General features: G+C 45.1%; 1 protein-coding gene across 2 annotated transcripts in view; it reads left to right on the top strand.

Moving 5' to 3' along the window:
- Positions 1-15,709, top strand: part of ankrd6b (ankyrin repeat domain 6b) — a 305,190-nt gene that overhangs the window by 275,880 nt on the left and 13,601 nt on the right. For both annotated transcript variants that reach the window (XM_070885547.1, XM_070885549.1), the window contains exons 10-14: positions 168-272; positions 1,418-1,552; positions 2,943-3,131; positions 9,123-9,275; positions 11,318-11,431. In XM_070885547.1, the coding sequence (XP_070741648.1) occupies positions 168-272; positions 1,418-1,552; positions 2,943-3,131; positions 9,123-9,275; positions 11,318-11,431 (696 nt within the window). The remainder of the gene's footprint in view (positions 1-167; positions 273-1,417; positions 1,553-2,942; positions 3,132-9,122; positions 9,276-11,317; positions 11,432-15,709) is intronic.

Raw genomic sequence — 15,709 nt, 5'->3', positions numbered from 1 at the left:
ATTCTTTCTTTGTAACTATTAGTAGGTGTATTAGTAAATTGAGACATTATTAGGGTTGTTTATCCCTCAATCAACATCACTTTAAAAAAAACAGATTATCTGAGCATTACCACATGGATTTTGACTTTGTTGTGATGCCTTTTGATGATTTTTTTTTATATTACTAGGTTCTCAGTTTCTGTCGTGGGAGAAGTCTGAGGAAGAAGAGAGAAAAGCTAAAGGAAGAACGAAGAGCCCAATCTGTACCTCGCGATGAATTGATCCAGAGTAAGGTAAATAAATGGTAATCTTTTTAAAATATCTACCTGATGATAAACCGAGTTTTGGATGTGGCTATATTGATTTAATAAACTGTTCTGTGCTGAGCTAACTGATCTCAACTGGGGTAGCTGTGGAGGGAGGGGTGCGAGGTGGGGATGGATATGATTTGCCTCAGCTGGAAAGGTGAAAATTAGTCGGGGTTCCCACCTGACCACTATCTAGTGACCCATTCTGGTTGGATTTGGCTCTACCTGCGATGCTCCTCGTGTGTGAAGCAGCCTCTCTGAGCTCACTGACCGACGTGCCGCTGGGCAAGTTGCTTGAGGGCTGTTGGCATTGTAGAACTGTAGCCCAGAATAAGTCAGTACCTTCAGAAGAGCAGGCTACAAAATTAGAGGAAAAATACTGATTAATTCAGTGTTATTAGTTAACAGACAGTTGTGCTGAGCATTGAACATTGAAATCTAACTCTGGGGTGCCTGATTAGTTGAAAGAAAGACTTGAAGACTTGCATTTATATAGCGCCTTTTACATCTCAGGACTTCCCAAAGTGCTTCACAGCCAATGAAGTACTTTTGAAGTGTAGTCACTGTTGTAATGTGGGAAACACGGCAGCCAATTTTTGCACAGCAAGCTCCCACAAACAGCAACGTGGTAATGACCAGATAATCTGTTTTTATGTAAGTGATGTTGATTGAGGGATAAATATTGGCCAGGGCACCGTGGATAACTCTCCTGCTCTTCTTTGAAATAGTGCTTTTACCCCCACCTGAGCGAGCAGACGGGACCTCGGTTTAACGTCCCATCCGACAAACGGCATCTCTTTAACATTTCTCCCACCAAGGCTCAATATCTAGTTTCATCCCTGTGAAGTACTTTGGAATATTATATTATATTAAGGTGCTATATAAATGCAAGTTGTTCAAACAGTAATCAATGATCTTTGTTTATTGTACTGTGGTGTAGTCTTTAGAGAAACATAGTTTTCTCCCCTTCCTCCCTCTCCCTCCCTCTCTCCCTCCCTCCCCCAGGAAAAAAGTACCTTGAGAATTTCCTCCATCTCTCCAATAGTCGATTAAACCTCTCATCAGATACTAAAATGTGGAGATGGAGATGGCAATGACCTGGTCACTCACTCTTTTCTGGTATGTAATAGGGAAGTGTCTCAGTAGATGATGTCCACAGCAGTGACCGAGGACATCAGAAGAAAAAAAATGGAGACGATTTAATCAGAGTAGCTACACCAGAACAGAAGAGAAAGCGGGACAGAAAGAAAAAACAGAAGGAAAAGGTAATTTTAGGTTTTTTTTGTAAGTATCATTAAGAACAAACTAAAGTAAATTAAATAAGTACTGTTGAGCAAACTGTTTCCAAAGTAACTGAATTACATAAATGCGGCATTAATAATGGGTCCGGTAAATCCCCCATGAATTTACTTTTAGGGTCTTCGTTTCTTAGTAAAAAGTTACTTTCCAAGGTTTATTCTACGGTCACACTTACAGCAGGTACCATCATTAACTCTGCGTCCGCCAAAATAAAACACTCAAAATGGCTACTGGATGATGTAGCAACACTCTGAAAACAATTTCCATCCCACCTTAGCAAGCAACAGTTTCAAAATCCTGGCACTGCTGCTGTTTGCAGTGGCAGTCCAATCTACACATGGCATATTTTGGCAAAGTGATTTAACTGAAAATGATTTCATGCACTATTTGAAGAAGAGTAGGGGAGTTCTCCCAATGTCCTGGCCAATATTTATCTCTCAACCAAAATCACTAAAACAGATTATCTGATCATTAATCTTATTGCTATTTTTGGGACCCTGCTGTGCACAAATTGGCTTTTTTTATTTTTCTCTACATTACAAGAGAAACTACACTTTAAAAGTGTTTAATTGGCTGTGAAGCACTTTGGTTCATCTTGAGGTCATGAAAAGCGCAAGTTATATGCAAGTTACTTTTTTTAATTTGCAAAAATAAGTAAAATCTGGCTTCTTCTTCCAATGACAGGTAGAGGAGCCTAGTAATTATGGTACTGGACTAGCAGCCCAGAGGTTAAGTTCAAATCCCACCAAGGGAAATTATGAAATTGAATTCACTAAATCTAGTAATTTGTCGGCTAGCACTTATGACCACTCGATTGTCATAAAGAACCCAACTGGTTCACTAATGTCCTTCAGAGAAGAGAATCCCCTACCCTACCTGGTCTCCCCTACATGCGACTCCAATCCCACACTATCTGGTTGATTCCTGATGCTTCAGGCCAATCAGGGATGGGCCATCAATACTGCTTTCCCATTGTCCCTCACGTCCCAAGAGCAAAAGTAACAAAAGAACCCAATGTTTCCCCTGATCACTGTGTCCAGCTGCCTCCAGAGGTATTTTTTCCTCCACTAGCCTACCCAGAAGCCCATTCCAGGTATTGATTACTCTTTGTGTGAAGTAGTCCTTCCTGACATCAGTGTTGAGCTTGTCTTTTGCTAGTTTGTACTTGTCTTCCTTTGTCCTTTTAGAGTTTACATATAGTGGAAATTCAGAGTGTAGCAGATTTTCCAGAACAAGTGAGCTGACTAGTTTAAAGATGCTGAGCGAACAGTTTTATTAAATAATATGTTATTTCTTGACTTTGGTTTGAACAAGAAGCTATTATGTGAAGTTACTAAACTTATTACTTGTCCACAGGGTTCCGCTCTTTCTGACCCTCCTCCATTGACAGACCAGCAACTTCAACAAGACAATAGACACCTCAGGAAAAGAAGAAGCAAACATTGCTGCTGTTCCCCAACCCCACAGCAAGCCCATCTCCCTCATAATTTCCGTGCCTACCAGCTCTACACATTATACAGAAACAAGGATGGCAAAATCATGCAGGTAAATACACAATGTTTCACTGCTTGGTGTATTCCATTTTATCACAAAAACAAATTGGAATATATACCAGGGAGTAGTACTACAGTGCACTCATTTAATTGAAAGGACAAGATAAAATCACATTCAATCGCCCTCTGTGACTTGAGCGAGGCAAACAGACAGTATTCCATACACTGTTGATGATTACCCTAGTTCATTAATGAAATGTGAAGGGGCAGCACTGTCACGGATGACTGGAATTCTTCCCACTCGACTCCAAATAACCTTGCAAGCCAATGCCCCATAATGGGCAGCGTGGTCTAAGCTGGAATTTTACCAGTGCTCTGTGCTTGGAAATTGTATGGTTTCAGCTGCAAAATCTCCAGTAGTACCCTGCACACAATTGTGGGACCCCAAGCCTGGCTCTACCCAAACGGGTAAACTTTCCGATCTCGGATAAGCAGAGTGTCTCTACACAGAGAGTGTGCACTCCATAATCGGGCAAACAAAATCCTGTGTGGATTTCTCAGCAGTTGGATTTCGAGACTTCTAAGCATAAGTTTTCCCATGTTTCAACTGATCAAAAAAAATTGTTCCCATAACTTATCCCCACTCTTGCGATGTAGTGAAAATATTTGTTTTTAAATTATATTTTACATATTTATCTAATTCTGCCTCTTGAGCATCGCTGATTATAATCGCTCAACCATTGGTGGCTGTGCCTTCAGTTGCCTATGCCCCAAGCTCTGGAAATGCCTGCCTAAACCTCTCCGTCTCTCTACCTCTGCTCTTTTATGACGTTCCTTAAATCCTACCTCTTTGACCAAGCTTTTGGTCATCTGCCCTAATTTCTCCTTATGTAGATCAATGTCAAATTTTTGTCTAATAACACTCCTGTGAAGCGCCATTGTGTTAAAGGTGCTGAACAATGGATCCACTACAGACCCAATTCACGTCCGGACCGGAGTGCGTCATCGCTCCACCCCTCTTCTCAATCTTCCTCGCCGCCATGCTCTACTTCACAATCAACAAGCTCCCTGCTGGAGTGGAACTAAACTACAGAACCAGTGGGAAGCTGTTTAACCTACGCCACCTCCAGGCCAGGTCCAAGATCACCCCAACCTCTGTCGTTGAGCTGCAGTACGCGGACGATGCCTGTGTCTGTGCACATTCTGAGGCTGAACTCCAGGATATAGTCAATGTATTCATCGAGGCATATGAAAGCATGGGCCTTACGCTTAACGTCCGTAAGACAAAGGTCCTCCACCAGCCTGTCCCCGACGCATAGCACTGTCCTCCAATCATCAAGATTCACGGCGCGGCCCTCGACAACGTGGACCATTTCCCATATCTCGGGAGCCTCTTATCAGCAAAGGCAGACATTGATGGAGAGATTCAACATCGCTTCCAGTGCGCCAGTGCAGCCTTCGGCCGTCTGAGGAAAAGAGCGTTTGAAGATCGGGCCCTTAAATCTACCACCAAGCTCATGGTCTACAGGGCTGTAGTTGTACCTGCCCTCCTGAATGGATCTGAGGCATGGACGATGTACAGAAGGCACCTCAAGTCGCTGGAGATATATCACCAACGGTGTCTCCACAAGAACCTGCAAATCCCCTAGGAGGACAGGCCACCAACATCAGGCTAACATTCCCAGTATTGAAGCACTGACCACACTCGATCAGCTTCGTTGGGCAGGCCACATAGTTCGCATGCCAGATACGAGACTCTCTAAGCAAATGCTTCATGCGGAGCTCCGTCATGATAAACGAGCCAAAGGTGGGCAGCGGAAGCGTTACAAGGACACCCTCAAAGCCTCCCTGATAAAGTGCGACATCACCACTGACACCTGGGAGACCCTGGCCGAAGACCGCCCGAGGTGGAGAAAGTGCATCCGGGAGGGCGTTGAGTTCTTCGAGTCTCCACGCAAAGAGCGTGAAGAGGTCAAGCGCAGGCAGCGGAAGGAGCGCGTGGCAAACCAGTCTCACCCACTCCTTCCCCCGACGAATGTCTGTCCCACCTGTGACAGGGTCTGTGGCTCTCGTATTGGACTGTTCATCCACCAGAGAACTCACTCTGGGAGTGGAAGCAAGTCTTCCTCGATTCCGAGGGACTGCCTATGATGATGATGCGATATAAATACACGTTTTTGATAAACTGAATATGAGCCTTCATTAGTAATGTGTTGGATATCTCTATTTGAGAAGCTGGCTGTGATTTATTTGTTACTCATGCAGAATTTGATTAATAGCCCTTACAGGGCGTATTGTATTTCCCTGCAATGCTTTGCATTTATAAAACATCTTTTTTAAAAAAAGAGCTAAACATCCCAAGACTCTTCTGGTGGAAGTTGGATCCAAACATTTGTGGTTATTGTCTGCGGAATGTTATATACATGAAATGTGGGATGTTTTATGTCTAAAAATGAAACTGTGACTGAAGGCATGGTCAAAACGGCAGGCTTTAAGCAGACTTTTAATGGGGAGAGAATTTCACTTTGTGAGGGAAAATGATTGAAGGCTATGCCACTGAAGGAAGGGAGAACACATAGTACACAAGAGTCGGAGGACTGGAGGGTACAGGTGGCATGCAACCCTGGATGAGATGGCAGAAATCGGGCGAGGCAGGGCTATGGAGTGATTTGTAGATGAAGAGGGACCAGTAGGTGAGCATGGCTTTGTGCAGGATAGGATGTGTGCACCTTGGAGTTCTGATGAGTTGAAATTTTATACAGGGTGGAGCTCAGGAGATTGGGAAGTCATTACCATAGGCAGTCCCTCGGGATCGAAGAAGACTTGCTTACACTCTTAGAATGAGTCCTTAGGTGGCTGAACAGTCGAATACGAGAGCCACAGTTCCTGCCACGGGTGGGACAGACAGTCGTTGAGGGTAAGGGAGGGTGGGACAGGTTTGCCGCACGTTCCTTCCGCTGCCTGCGCTTGTTTTCTGCATGTACTCGGCGATGAGACTTGAGGCATTCAGCACACTCCCGGATGCACTTCCTCCACTCAGGGTGGTCTTTGGCCAGGGACTCCCAGGTGTCGGTGGGGATGCCGCACTTTATCAGGGAGGTTTTGAGGGCGTCCTTGTAACGATTCCTCTGCCACCTTTGGCTCGTTTGCCATGAAGGAGTTTCGAGTAGAGCGCTTGCTTTGGGAGTCTTGTGCGAACTATGTGGCCTGCCCAGCGAAGCTGATCAAGTGTGGTCAGTGCTTCAATGCTGGGGATGTTAGCCTGGTCGAGGACGCTAATGTTGGTTCGTCTGTCCTCCCAGGGGATTTGCAGGATCTTGCGGAGGCATCATTGATGGTATTTCTCCAGCGACTTGAGGTGTCTACTGTTCATGGTCCATGCCTTAGACCCATACAGGAGGGCAGGTATTACTATAGCCCTGTAAACCCTGAGCTTGGTGGTAGATTTGAGGGCCTGATCTTCAAACCCTCTTTTCATCAGGCGGCCGAAGACTGCGCTGGTGCACTGGAGGTGGTGTTGAATCTCCTCATCAATGTCTGCTTTTGTTGATAAGAGGCTCCCGAGGTATGGGAAATAGTCCACGTTGTGCAAGGCCACGCTGTGGATTTTGATGACTGGGGTCAGTGCTGTGCGGCGAGGACAGGATGGTGAAGGACCTTTGTCTTACGAATGTTTAGCGTAAGGTCCATGCTTTCGTATGCCTCAGTAAATACGTCGAATATATCCTGGTGTTCAGCCTCAGAATGTGCGCAGACGCAGGCGTCGTCCGCGTACTGTAGCTCGACGACAGAGGTTGGGGTGATCTTGGACCTGGCCTGGAGATGGCGAAGGTTAAACAGCTTCCCACTGGTTCTGTCGTTTAGTTCCACTCCAGCGGGGAGCTTGTTGACTTTGAGGTGGAGCATGGCGGCGAGGAAGATTGAGAAGAGGGTTGGAGCGATGACTCAGCCCTGTTTGATCCCGGTTCAGACGTGGAATGGGTCTGCAGTGGATCCACTGGTAAGGATCACGGCCTGCATGTCGTTGTGGAGTAGGCAAAGGATGTTGACAAACCTTTGGGGGCATCCAAAACTGAGGACGATGCTCCATAGACCTTCGCGGTTGACAGTGTCAAAGGCCTTTGTAAGGTCGAAGAAGGCCATGTATAAAGGCTGGCGTTGCTCCCTGCATTTTTCCTGCAGCTGTCATGCTGCAAAAATCATGTCCGTTGTACCCCGTAGGGGACGAAATCTGCACTGTGACTCCGAGAGGAGCTCTTTTGCCACAGGTAGAAGACGGTTGAGGAGAACTCCAGCGACAACTTTCCCAGTGGCCGATAGCAGGGAGATTCCTCTGTAGTTGCCGCAGTCGGACTTGTCCCCTTTTTTAAAGATGATCACGATCACTGCATCTCTGAGATCCCCCAGCATGCTCTCCTCCTTCCAGATGAGAGGGATGAGGTCATGTATCCGTGCCAACAACGCCTCTCCGCCATACTTTAGCGTCTCAGCAGGGATTCCATCTGTTCCCGTAGCCTTGTTCTTCTTGAGCTGTCTTATGGCTTTGCCTACCTCGTACAACGTTGGGGTTTCACTGAGGTGGTGGCGGGTCACATGTGGCGAGATGGAGTCAAGAACACTCGAGTTAAAGGCAGAGTCTCGATTGAGGAGATCGTCGAAGTGCTCCTTCCAGCGGGCCCTGACTGTCTCAGTGTCGTTGATGAGTGTTTCCCCGTTCTTGGCCAGTCCAGCAGTGGGGTGGGGCCTTGAGAGTTTGGACCTTAGGTGGCCTTGACTGCGATGAAGAATCCTCGCACATCATGGCTGTCGGCCAGTTGTTGTATCTCCTGTGCTTTCTCCATCCACCACCTGTTCTTTAGGTCCCGGGTTTTTTGTTGGACCTCAGCCTTGAGCCGCCTGTAATGTTGCTTTGCTGCTTCCGAGTTGGGTTGTTGCTTGAGAAATGCTCTGTGCTTGCGATCTATTAGCTCTTGGATGTCCTGATCATTCTCATCAAACCAGTCCTGGTGTTTTCTGGTTGAGTGAACAAGTGTCTCTTCGCAGGCACTGGTTATGGAGGCCCGGAGGGCAGACCAAGCGCTGTGGGCATTCAGCATCTCGGGGTCATCAAGGCACGCCAGGGTAGCTGTGAGGCGTTGGCTGTATAAGGCTCTTTTAGCTGGGTCTTTAAGTGCCCCGGCATTTACTTTTTTGTGGCACTGCTTCTGCTGTCCCCTCCGCTTTGGGGCTATGTTGATGTCGATGATGGATCGGATTAGGCGGTGGTCCATCCAGCAGTCGTCAGCTCCTGTCATGGCGCGGGTGATGCGCACATCCTTGCGATCCCTGGCTCAGATGATCACATTGTCGAGCAGGTGCCAGAGTTTGGAGCTAGGGTGTTACCACGATGCCTTATATTTGTCCCTCTGGCGGAATAGGGTGTTGGTGATGAGAATTTCATGTTCTCGGCATTTTGTCAGCAGTAGGGTATTGCTGGAGTTGGCTTTCCCTACCCCCTCTCTGCCAATCATGCCTCCCCAGAGGGCTGTGTCTTTGCCGACCCTGGCATTGAAGTCACCTAGGATCAGCTTGGGGGACGCGGGACAAGGATGTTTCGAGGTTGGAATAAAAACCCTCTTTGGTCTCATTTGTTGCATCGAGTGTTGGGGCGTACGCACTGATGACTGTGGCGCATTGGTTCCGGGATAGGGTGAGTCGATGAGTCATGAGGTGTTCGTTAACCCCGCAGGGGGAGTCTTTGTGGCGGTTGAGCTCAGGAGATTTGGAAGTAGGATATTAGAAAAGTCCAATCTGGGGGTGTGATGACGGCCTGGATCAACAGTGCAGGTTAAATAGGGCTAAAGGTGGTTGATATTTTGGAGGTGGAAGTAGCAGTCTTGGTGATGGTGGGGTATTCTGTTACAAAAGTCTTCTACCTGTAAATATATATGCATTGGAAGATTATAGTGGATTTCTGTTTTTTTTTAAATGCATTAGTTAAAGCTTAGCATAATCGGTCATTAAAATCAGCCTTTCAGCTTAGCTCTTGTAACTTATTGTTCAGGCCCCCATAAATGGTTGTCGTTGTGAGCCACTGATCAGTAAATTGGAAAATCGTCTCGAAGCTACAAAGGAAGAAATAAAAGCTGAGCTTGAGACTGTGCAAGTAAAATTGAACACAAAACTTGGAGAACTGGAGGGAAGAAACAAACACGAGGTAAGAGAAGAACGTTTTACATCCAGCTTGCTCATAGATTTTAAAAAAAGACAATTAAAAAAAATATTTTCATTAATTATATTTTAATTTGATCATTTAAATAGTAATGTTTGAACCTATCTGAAGAAGGATCAAGGCCCTTGGCACTCTGTGATTCTTCGACTGTGCAATTTGGCTCTAGCTTCCAAATTAACACCCACGGCTTGGATTCCCAGGAAAGAAAGCAATGGGGAAACTGGAATTTATGATGGTGCCAGTGATTATTGACTGCTGCCTGTGGTTATTGTCTGCGGAATGTTATATACATGAAATGTGGGGTGTTTTATTTATAAAAATGAAAAGGTTTAAGAGGTGCCATGCTGGGATCCACAAAGTTCACAGTTTATTATTGATTTGGGGTGTTTAGCACTGTTTTCCTGTAAATAATTGTTTTTATTTGCCACGGAATGTAAACTTTTCTTCAGCAGCGGAATTCCAAGACTTCCTGGAGTTATTATCATGATTAAAGGACAAATTACGATCCACTAATGGGATGTTCATCCTTGTCGATCATTCAGTAATTAAACAAAGCCAATGTACCTCATTCCCCCGAGGCACTGAGAACAGCTAGCGGTGTGTTGTGTAACACTACTGCTTAGCAGTGGGAGGTGGTAATAAGCCTAATCACCTGGTAACCAGTTGCAGCTAAATCCAGCTCGCATCATGTCCTAATTTATTTCCACCTTCATATAGTTAGCAAGAAGTGTTTTTATGCATGCACTGACGATATCCAGGTCTACCTCACATTTTCACCCTTGATTCCTTGACTGTCACTGTGTTAACTGACTACCTGTCCATCTTGAAGTTATGCATGAGGCAATAATTCTTGTAATGCAACATCAGTAAAACTAAAGCTATCCTCTTTGGCCCCTGCCAGAAACTCATGATCCACCCTCTGCCCCAGGTTAACCCATCGGATTACAACCTTAGTGATCTTCAAATCCTACATCCAGCCCATCACTGAGGCTGCCTACTTCTACCTCCCTCCAACAAACTGCCCATCTTGCTCCAGCCTTCCTATTCTGCTTGAATCTGCCCTCAAACAGCAAAGCATCTAATGAGGTTTTGCTATGTTAAGGACACTTTTTGTAAATACAAGCTGTTGTTGAAGTGTTGACCACATATCTGCTGCCATCTAAATTTCCGAGGGGACGGCAATTTTTTTCACCAGATCAGGATGGGGCTGCTACAAAGTATGATTTATGTAGAAATCACACCTTCAGGAGTGTTTTCTGTCCTTTGAAATACAAACGTAAACATCAGTACAATTTCAGTTTACTTTATATGGTCACTATAAAATGGCTTACATAGAGGCATAACTTAAATAGCAGATTTTATGTGAGGAAATTCCTACTTAAGTTACAAGGCCCCTCCTGTACATCAGAGCTTTAAAGGAAAATCTTTATTGGAAAATGTTTGGCAAATGATTTTTGTTTGTGAAACAATGTGATGGAAGGACACCATGTTGATGGCCACGATATATGGCTGTTTTGGCTATTTCCCCTCCCTATGATGAAGAAAGTGCCTCTTTAATTGCTTGACATTTTCCCTGGCAGAGGATCTCCGAGTGAGAATACAGTTTTAGTCTGTGTTTGATAACAAAATGTATAACATTCTTTTAGATATTAATCAGATATTTCTCTCCATTAGCATTCTATTAATGTTATTACAATCTGAATAATTGTGGTTGGATCTTTAATATTTACAAAATGGGTATTCTAATTTTATTTTGCTCACAAAATCAGATATTTGTTTCCATTACTGGGTATTAATAAAGCGATTATTGACTGTTCTATTCTCCTGAAGAACAAATACAGTAAATTCACAACAAAACTCAACATGCAAAATGGCTTTCGATCTGATGAAAATTAAATCTGGCAACATGTTCTAAGATGTTTATCTAGTATTTCCGAAATACAAAATCAGGAGGAATTAACATTGTGTAAATTCTGTACAATTACAGGAGCTTTACTCCATACAAATGTTTTACTTTTAAAACTCAGGTCAGAGTCTTAGATAAGCTAACATCTGAACGGATCTCGGCAGAGCGGACAGAATGCCTACATCGTATTGACCAGCGTGCTGTATTAGAGAGACTAGAAGGAGACAAACGCCAGGTAAAACTAAATCTCCTGATAACAACAACTGGTCCTAACATTGAAAAATGGGATTATTTGAGGTTGCTTTAAGTACTTATATGGAACTTGTGCGACAGAAAGGTACACACTCTGTCTGCATCGAGGAACAGTTGAATTTAGATCCACAGCTGAGATTCCCTACATTGGGAGTTTTTAACCTTGGCCACGGCAACTGAAGATGATGTTTCCTCGGAGGTAGTGAGAAGAACATCTACATTTGTTGCCCTGATAGAGAGGCCTCCAGACCAGTCAGTGCATCTAACAAGGTTTGACCACTGACCTTCGGGTGTTTCGTGCCCAAGTGGAGAGAACATTGACACTGGCTTCTGTAAGACTTATCTTAATTAGGGCAGGTTTTGTACAATTTATGACTTGATGCTACACTTTCAGAGTTCAAACTTGTGAGACAAAACAGTGCAGACATAGAATGTTTTTTCAACCACCCAATCCAGGGCTTGTCTTTATTAGAATAATCAAAAGAAATACAAGCAATTTCATCGTCATCGGCAGTCCCTCGGAATCGAGGAAGACTTGCTTCCACTCTTAACATGGGTTCTTTGGTGGCTATAAGGTCCAGTACGAGAACCACAGTCTCTGTTACAGGTGGGGCAGATAGTCGTTGAGGGAAGGGGTGGGTGGGACAGGTTTGCTGCACGCTCTTTCTGCTGCCTGCGCTTGATTTCTGCATGCTCTCGGCGACGAGACTCGAGGTGCTCAGCGTTCTCCTGGGTGCGCTTCCTCCACTTAGGGCGGTCTTTGGCCAGAGTCTCCTAGGTGTCAGTGGGGATCTTGCACTTTATCAGGGAGGCTTTGAGGGTGTCCTTGTAACGGTTCCGCTGCCCATCTTTGGCTCGTTTGCCATGAAGGAGTTCCGAGTAGAGCGCTTACTTTGGAAGTCTCTTGTCTGCCATGCGAACTATGTGGCCTGCCCAGCAGAGCTGATCAAGTGTGGTCAGTGCTTCAATGCTGAGGATGTTGGCCTGGTCGAGGACGCTAATGTTGGTGCGTCTGTCCTCCCAGGGGATTTGTAGGATCTTGCGGAGACATCGTTGGTGGTATTTCTCCGCGACTTTTTTAACGATAGCATTAAATGTACAATTTCATAATTATTAGTTCACACTAACCTATCCCGTTAAATCCCTTATAACGGTTAAAATTGCCTAGCCCCCAAGTGATTAAAAGAAACAAAGACACTCAGATTAGACCATGGTCAGCGATTGTAAGACTTAACCCCCTGATTTTCTTGGCAACTAAACAGGTTGCCACTTCTCTTGCCTGCCTCAGCCCCCCTATCTCACATGTTACAGCCATTTTATACTTTTTTCTGGATGTCTGCCCAACGTGTCAGTCATTTGTCTAAGTTTAAAACAAAGTACATTTTCTTAAACAAATTGTTCTCTCAATTTTTGGATGGTACATGCATTCCTTTATCTTCTGGACAGTCTGTTCTTTTACAGTTCTCAGAGCTGCGAGGACAAAATAAACCTCTCTTCGATGAATTCCCTTATCAACTGAACAGTCTTTTGCACAGTTCCCATACGAATGTTTTTCAGCTGTGAGGTGTGAAACTCATGAGGAGGTTGTTGTGTATGGAGAAAGAGTCCGACTGAACACTGTGAGCTCAAAGTAAAGTGTGACCGTAGTCTTTTATTGCAGGTCTCCAGAGTGTGTCTCCAACCAGTGAAGCCTCCTTAAATACCTGTGTTCCCAAGGGATTATGGGATCCCTTGGGACTCCAGGGGATGAGCCCTCTGGTGGCTGTACAGAGTAAATACAAGTCCACATATATAACAGAAGTCTTTTAACTTCGCACATTATTCTGGGACATTTAAAAAAAAATGGTGAAGCCATGTTTTCAGCCATCTTGGTACAGTTTACAAGCACAGTTAGCAGAAAAATGAGATGAAAGAAATGCTGCAGTCTTACATGTCGGCATTTGGCTATTATCTCGCAGGGTCTGGCTCATAGAAATTTACAGCACGGAAGGAGGTCATCTTGGCCCATCATGTCTGTACCGGCTGAGCAAGTGCTATCCAGTCTAATCCCACTTTCTAGTTCTTGGTCCGTAGCTCTGTAGGTTACGGCACTTCAAGTGCACATCCAAGTACTTTTTAAATATAAAAGTGAGGGTTTCTGCCTCTACCACCCTTTCAGGCAGTGAGTTCCAGACCCCCACCACCCTCTGGGTGAAGACATTTCCCCTCATATCCTCTCTAAGCCTCTGACCAATTACTTTAAATCTATGCCCCCTGTTTGTTGACCCCTCTGCTAAGAGAAATAGGTCCTTCCTACCCACCCTATCTAGGCCCCCCAATTTTATACACCTCAATAAGGTCTCCCTCAGCCTCCTCTGTTCCAAAGAAAACAACCCCAGTCTATCCAATCTTTCCTCATAGCAAAAATTCTCCAGTCCAGGCAACATCCTCGTAAATCGCCTCTGTACCCTCTCTAGTGCAATCACATCTTTCCTGTAATGTGGTGACCAGAACTGCACACAGTACTCTAGCTGTGGCATAACTAGTATTTTGTACAGTTCCAGCATAAACTCCCTGCTCTTGTATTCTATGCCTCAGCTAATAAAGGCAAGTATTCTGTATGCCTTCTTAACCACCTTATCTACCTGGCCTGCTACCTTTAGGGATCTGTGGACATGCACTCCAAGGTCGCTTTATTCCTCTACACTTCTCGGTGTCCTACCATTTAATGTGTATTCCCTTGCTTTGTTAGCCCCCCCCCCCCCCCCCCAAATGCATTACCTCACACTTCTCTCTCTTAAATTCGATTTGCCACTGTTCTGCCCACCTGACCAGTTCATTAATATCTTCCTGCAGTCTACAGCTTGCTTTCTTCATTATCAACCACACAGCCAATTATTGTATCATCTTCAAACTTCTTAATCATAACCCCTACACTCAACTCGAAATCATTTTCGAACAAAGGTACGTTAGCAATCTCATGTGGAGAGAACATTGACACTGGCTTCTCAGAGATTTGGCTATCATCTCTCAGGATCTGCAGGATCTAACATGAAGTCTCCCCCCCCCCCCCCCCCACTGATCAATGGACACTCAGATCCAGGTTCCAGCACAATTGGTGTGGCTAGGATCTGTCTTCATAGAAACATAGAAAATAGGTGCAGGAGTAGGCCATTCGGCCCTTCGAGCCTGCACCGCCATTCAATGAGTTCATGGCTGAACATGCAACTTCAGTACCCCATTCCTGCTTTCTCGCCATACCCCTTGATCCCCCTAGTAGTAAGGACTACATCTAACTCCTTTTTGAATATATTTAGTGAATTGGCCTCAACAACTTTCTGTGGTAGAGAATTCCACAGGTTCACCACTCTCTGGGTGAAGAAGTTTCTCCTCATCTCGGTCCTAAATGCCTTACCCCTTATCCTTAGACTGTGACCCCTGGTTCTGGACTTCCCCAACATTGGGAACATTCTTCCTGCATCTAACCTGTCTAAACTCAACGCCAGTGAATACAAGCCCAGTTGATCCAGTCTTTCTTGATATGTCAGTCCCGCCATCCCGGGAATCAGTCTGGTGAACCTTCGTTGCACTCCCTCAATAGCAAGAATGCCCTTCCTCAAGTTGGGAGACCAAAACTGTACGCAATACTCCAAGTGTGGCCTCACCAAGGCCCTGTACAACTGTAGTAACGTCTCCCTGCTCCTGTACTCAAATCCCCTTGCTATGAAGGCCAACATGCCATTTGCTTTCTTAACCGCCTGCTGTACCTGCATGCCAACCTTCAATGACTGATGTACCATGACACCCAGGTCTCGTTGCACCGCCCCTTTTCCTAATCTGTCACCATTCAGATAATAGTCTGTCTCTCTGTTTTTACCACCAAAATGGATAACCTCACATTTATCCACATTATACTTCATCTGCCATGCATTTGCCCACTCACCTAACCTATCCAAGTCACTCTGCAGCCTCATAGCATCCTCCTCGCAGCTCACACTGCCACCTAACTTAGTGTCATCCGCAAATTTGGAGATACTACATTTAATCCCCTCGTCTAAATCATTAATGTACAATGTAAACAGCTGGGGCTCCAGCACAGAACCTTGCGGTATCCTGATCCATGATGACATCCTGATCACAGGTCATAAGAATATAAGAAATAGGAGCAGGAGTAGGCCATACGGCCCTTCGAGCCTGCTCCATCATTCAATAAGATCATGGCTGATCTGATCATGGACTCAGCTCTACTTCCCCACCCGCTCCCCATAACTCCTTATCATTT

This window comes from Pristiophorus japonicus, chromosome 7, assembly GCF_044704955.1.
Source record: "Pristiophorus japonicus isolate sPriJap1 chromosome 7, sPriJap1.hap1, whole genome shotgun sequence".
Taxonomy (NCBI): Eukaryota; Metazoa; Chordata; class Chondrichthyes; family Pristiophoridae; genus Pristiophorus; species Pristiophorus japonicus.
Note: the sequence above shows the minus strand (reverse complement) of the source record. Positions and strands in the feature narration are given on the sequence as shown.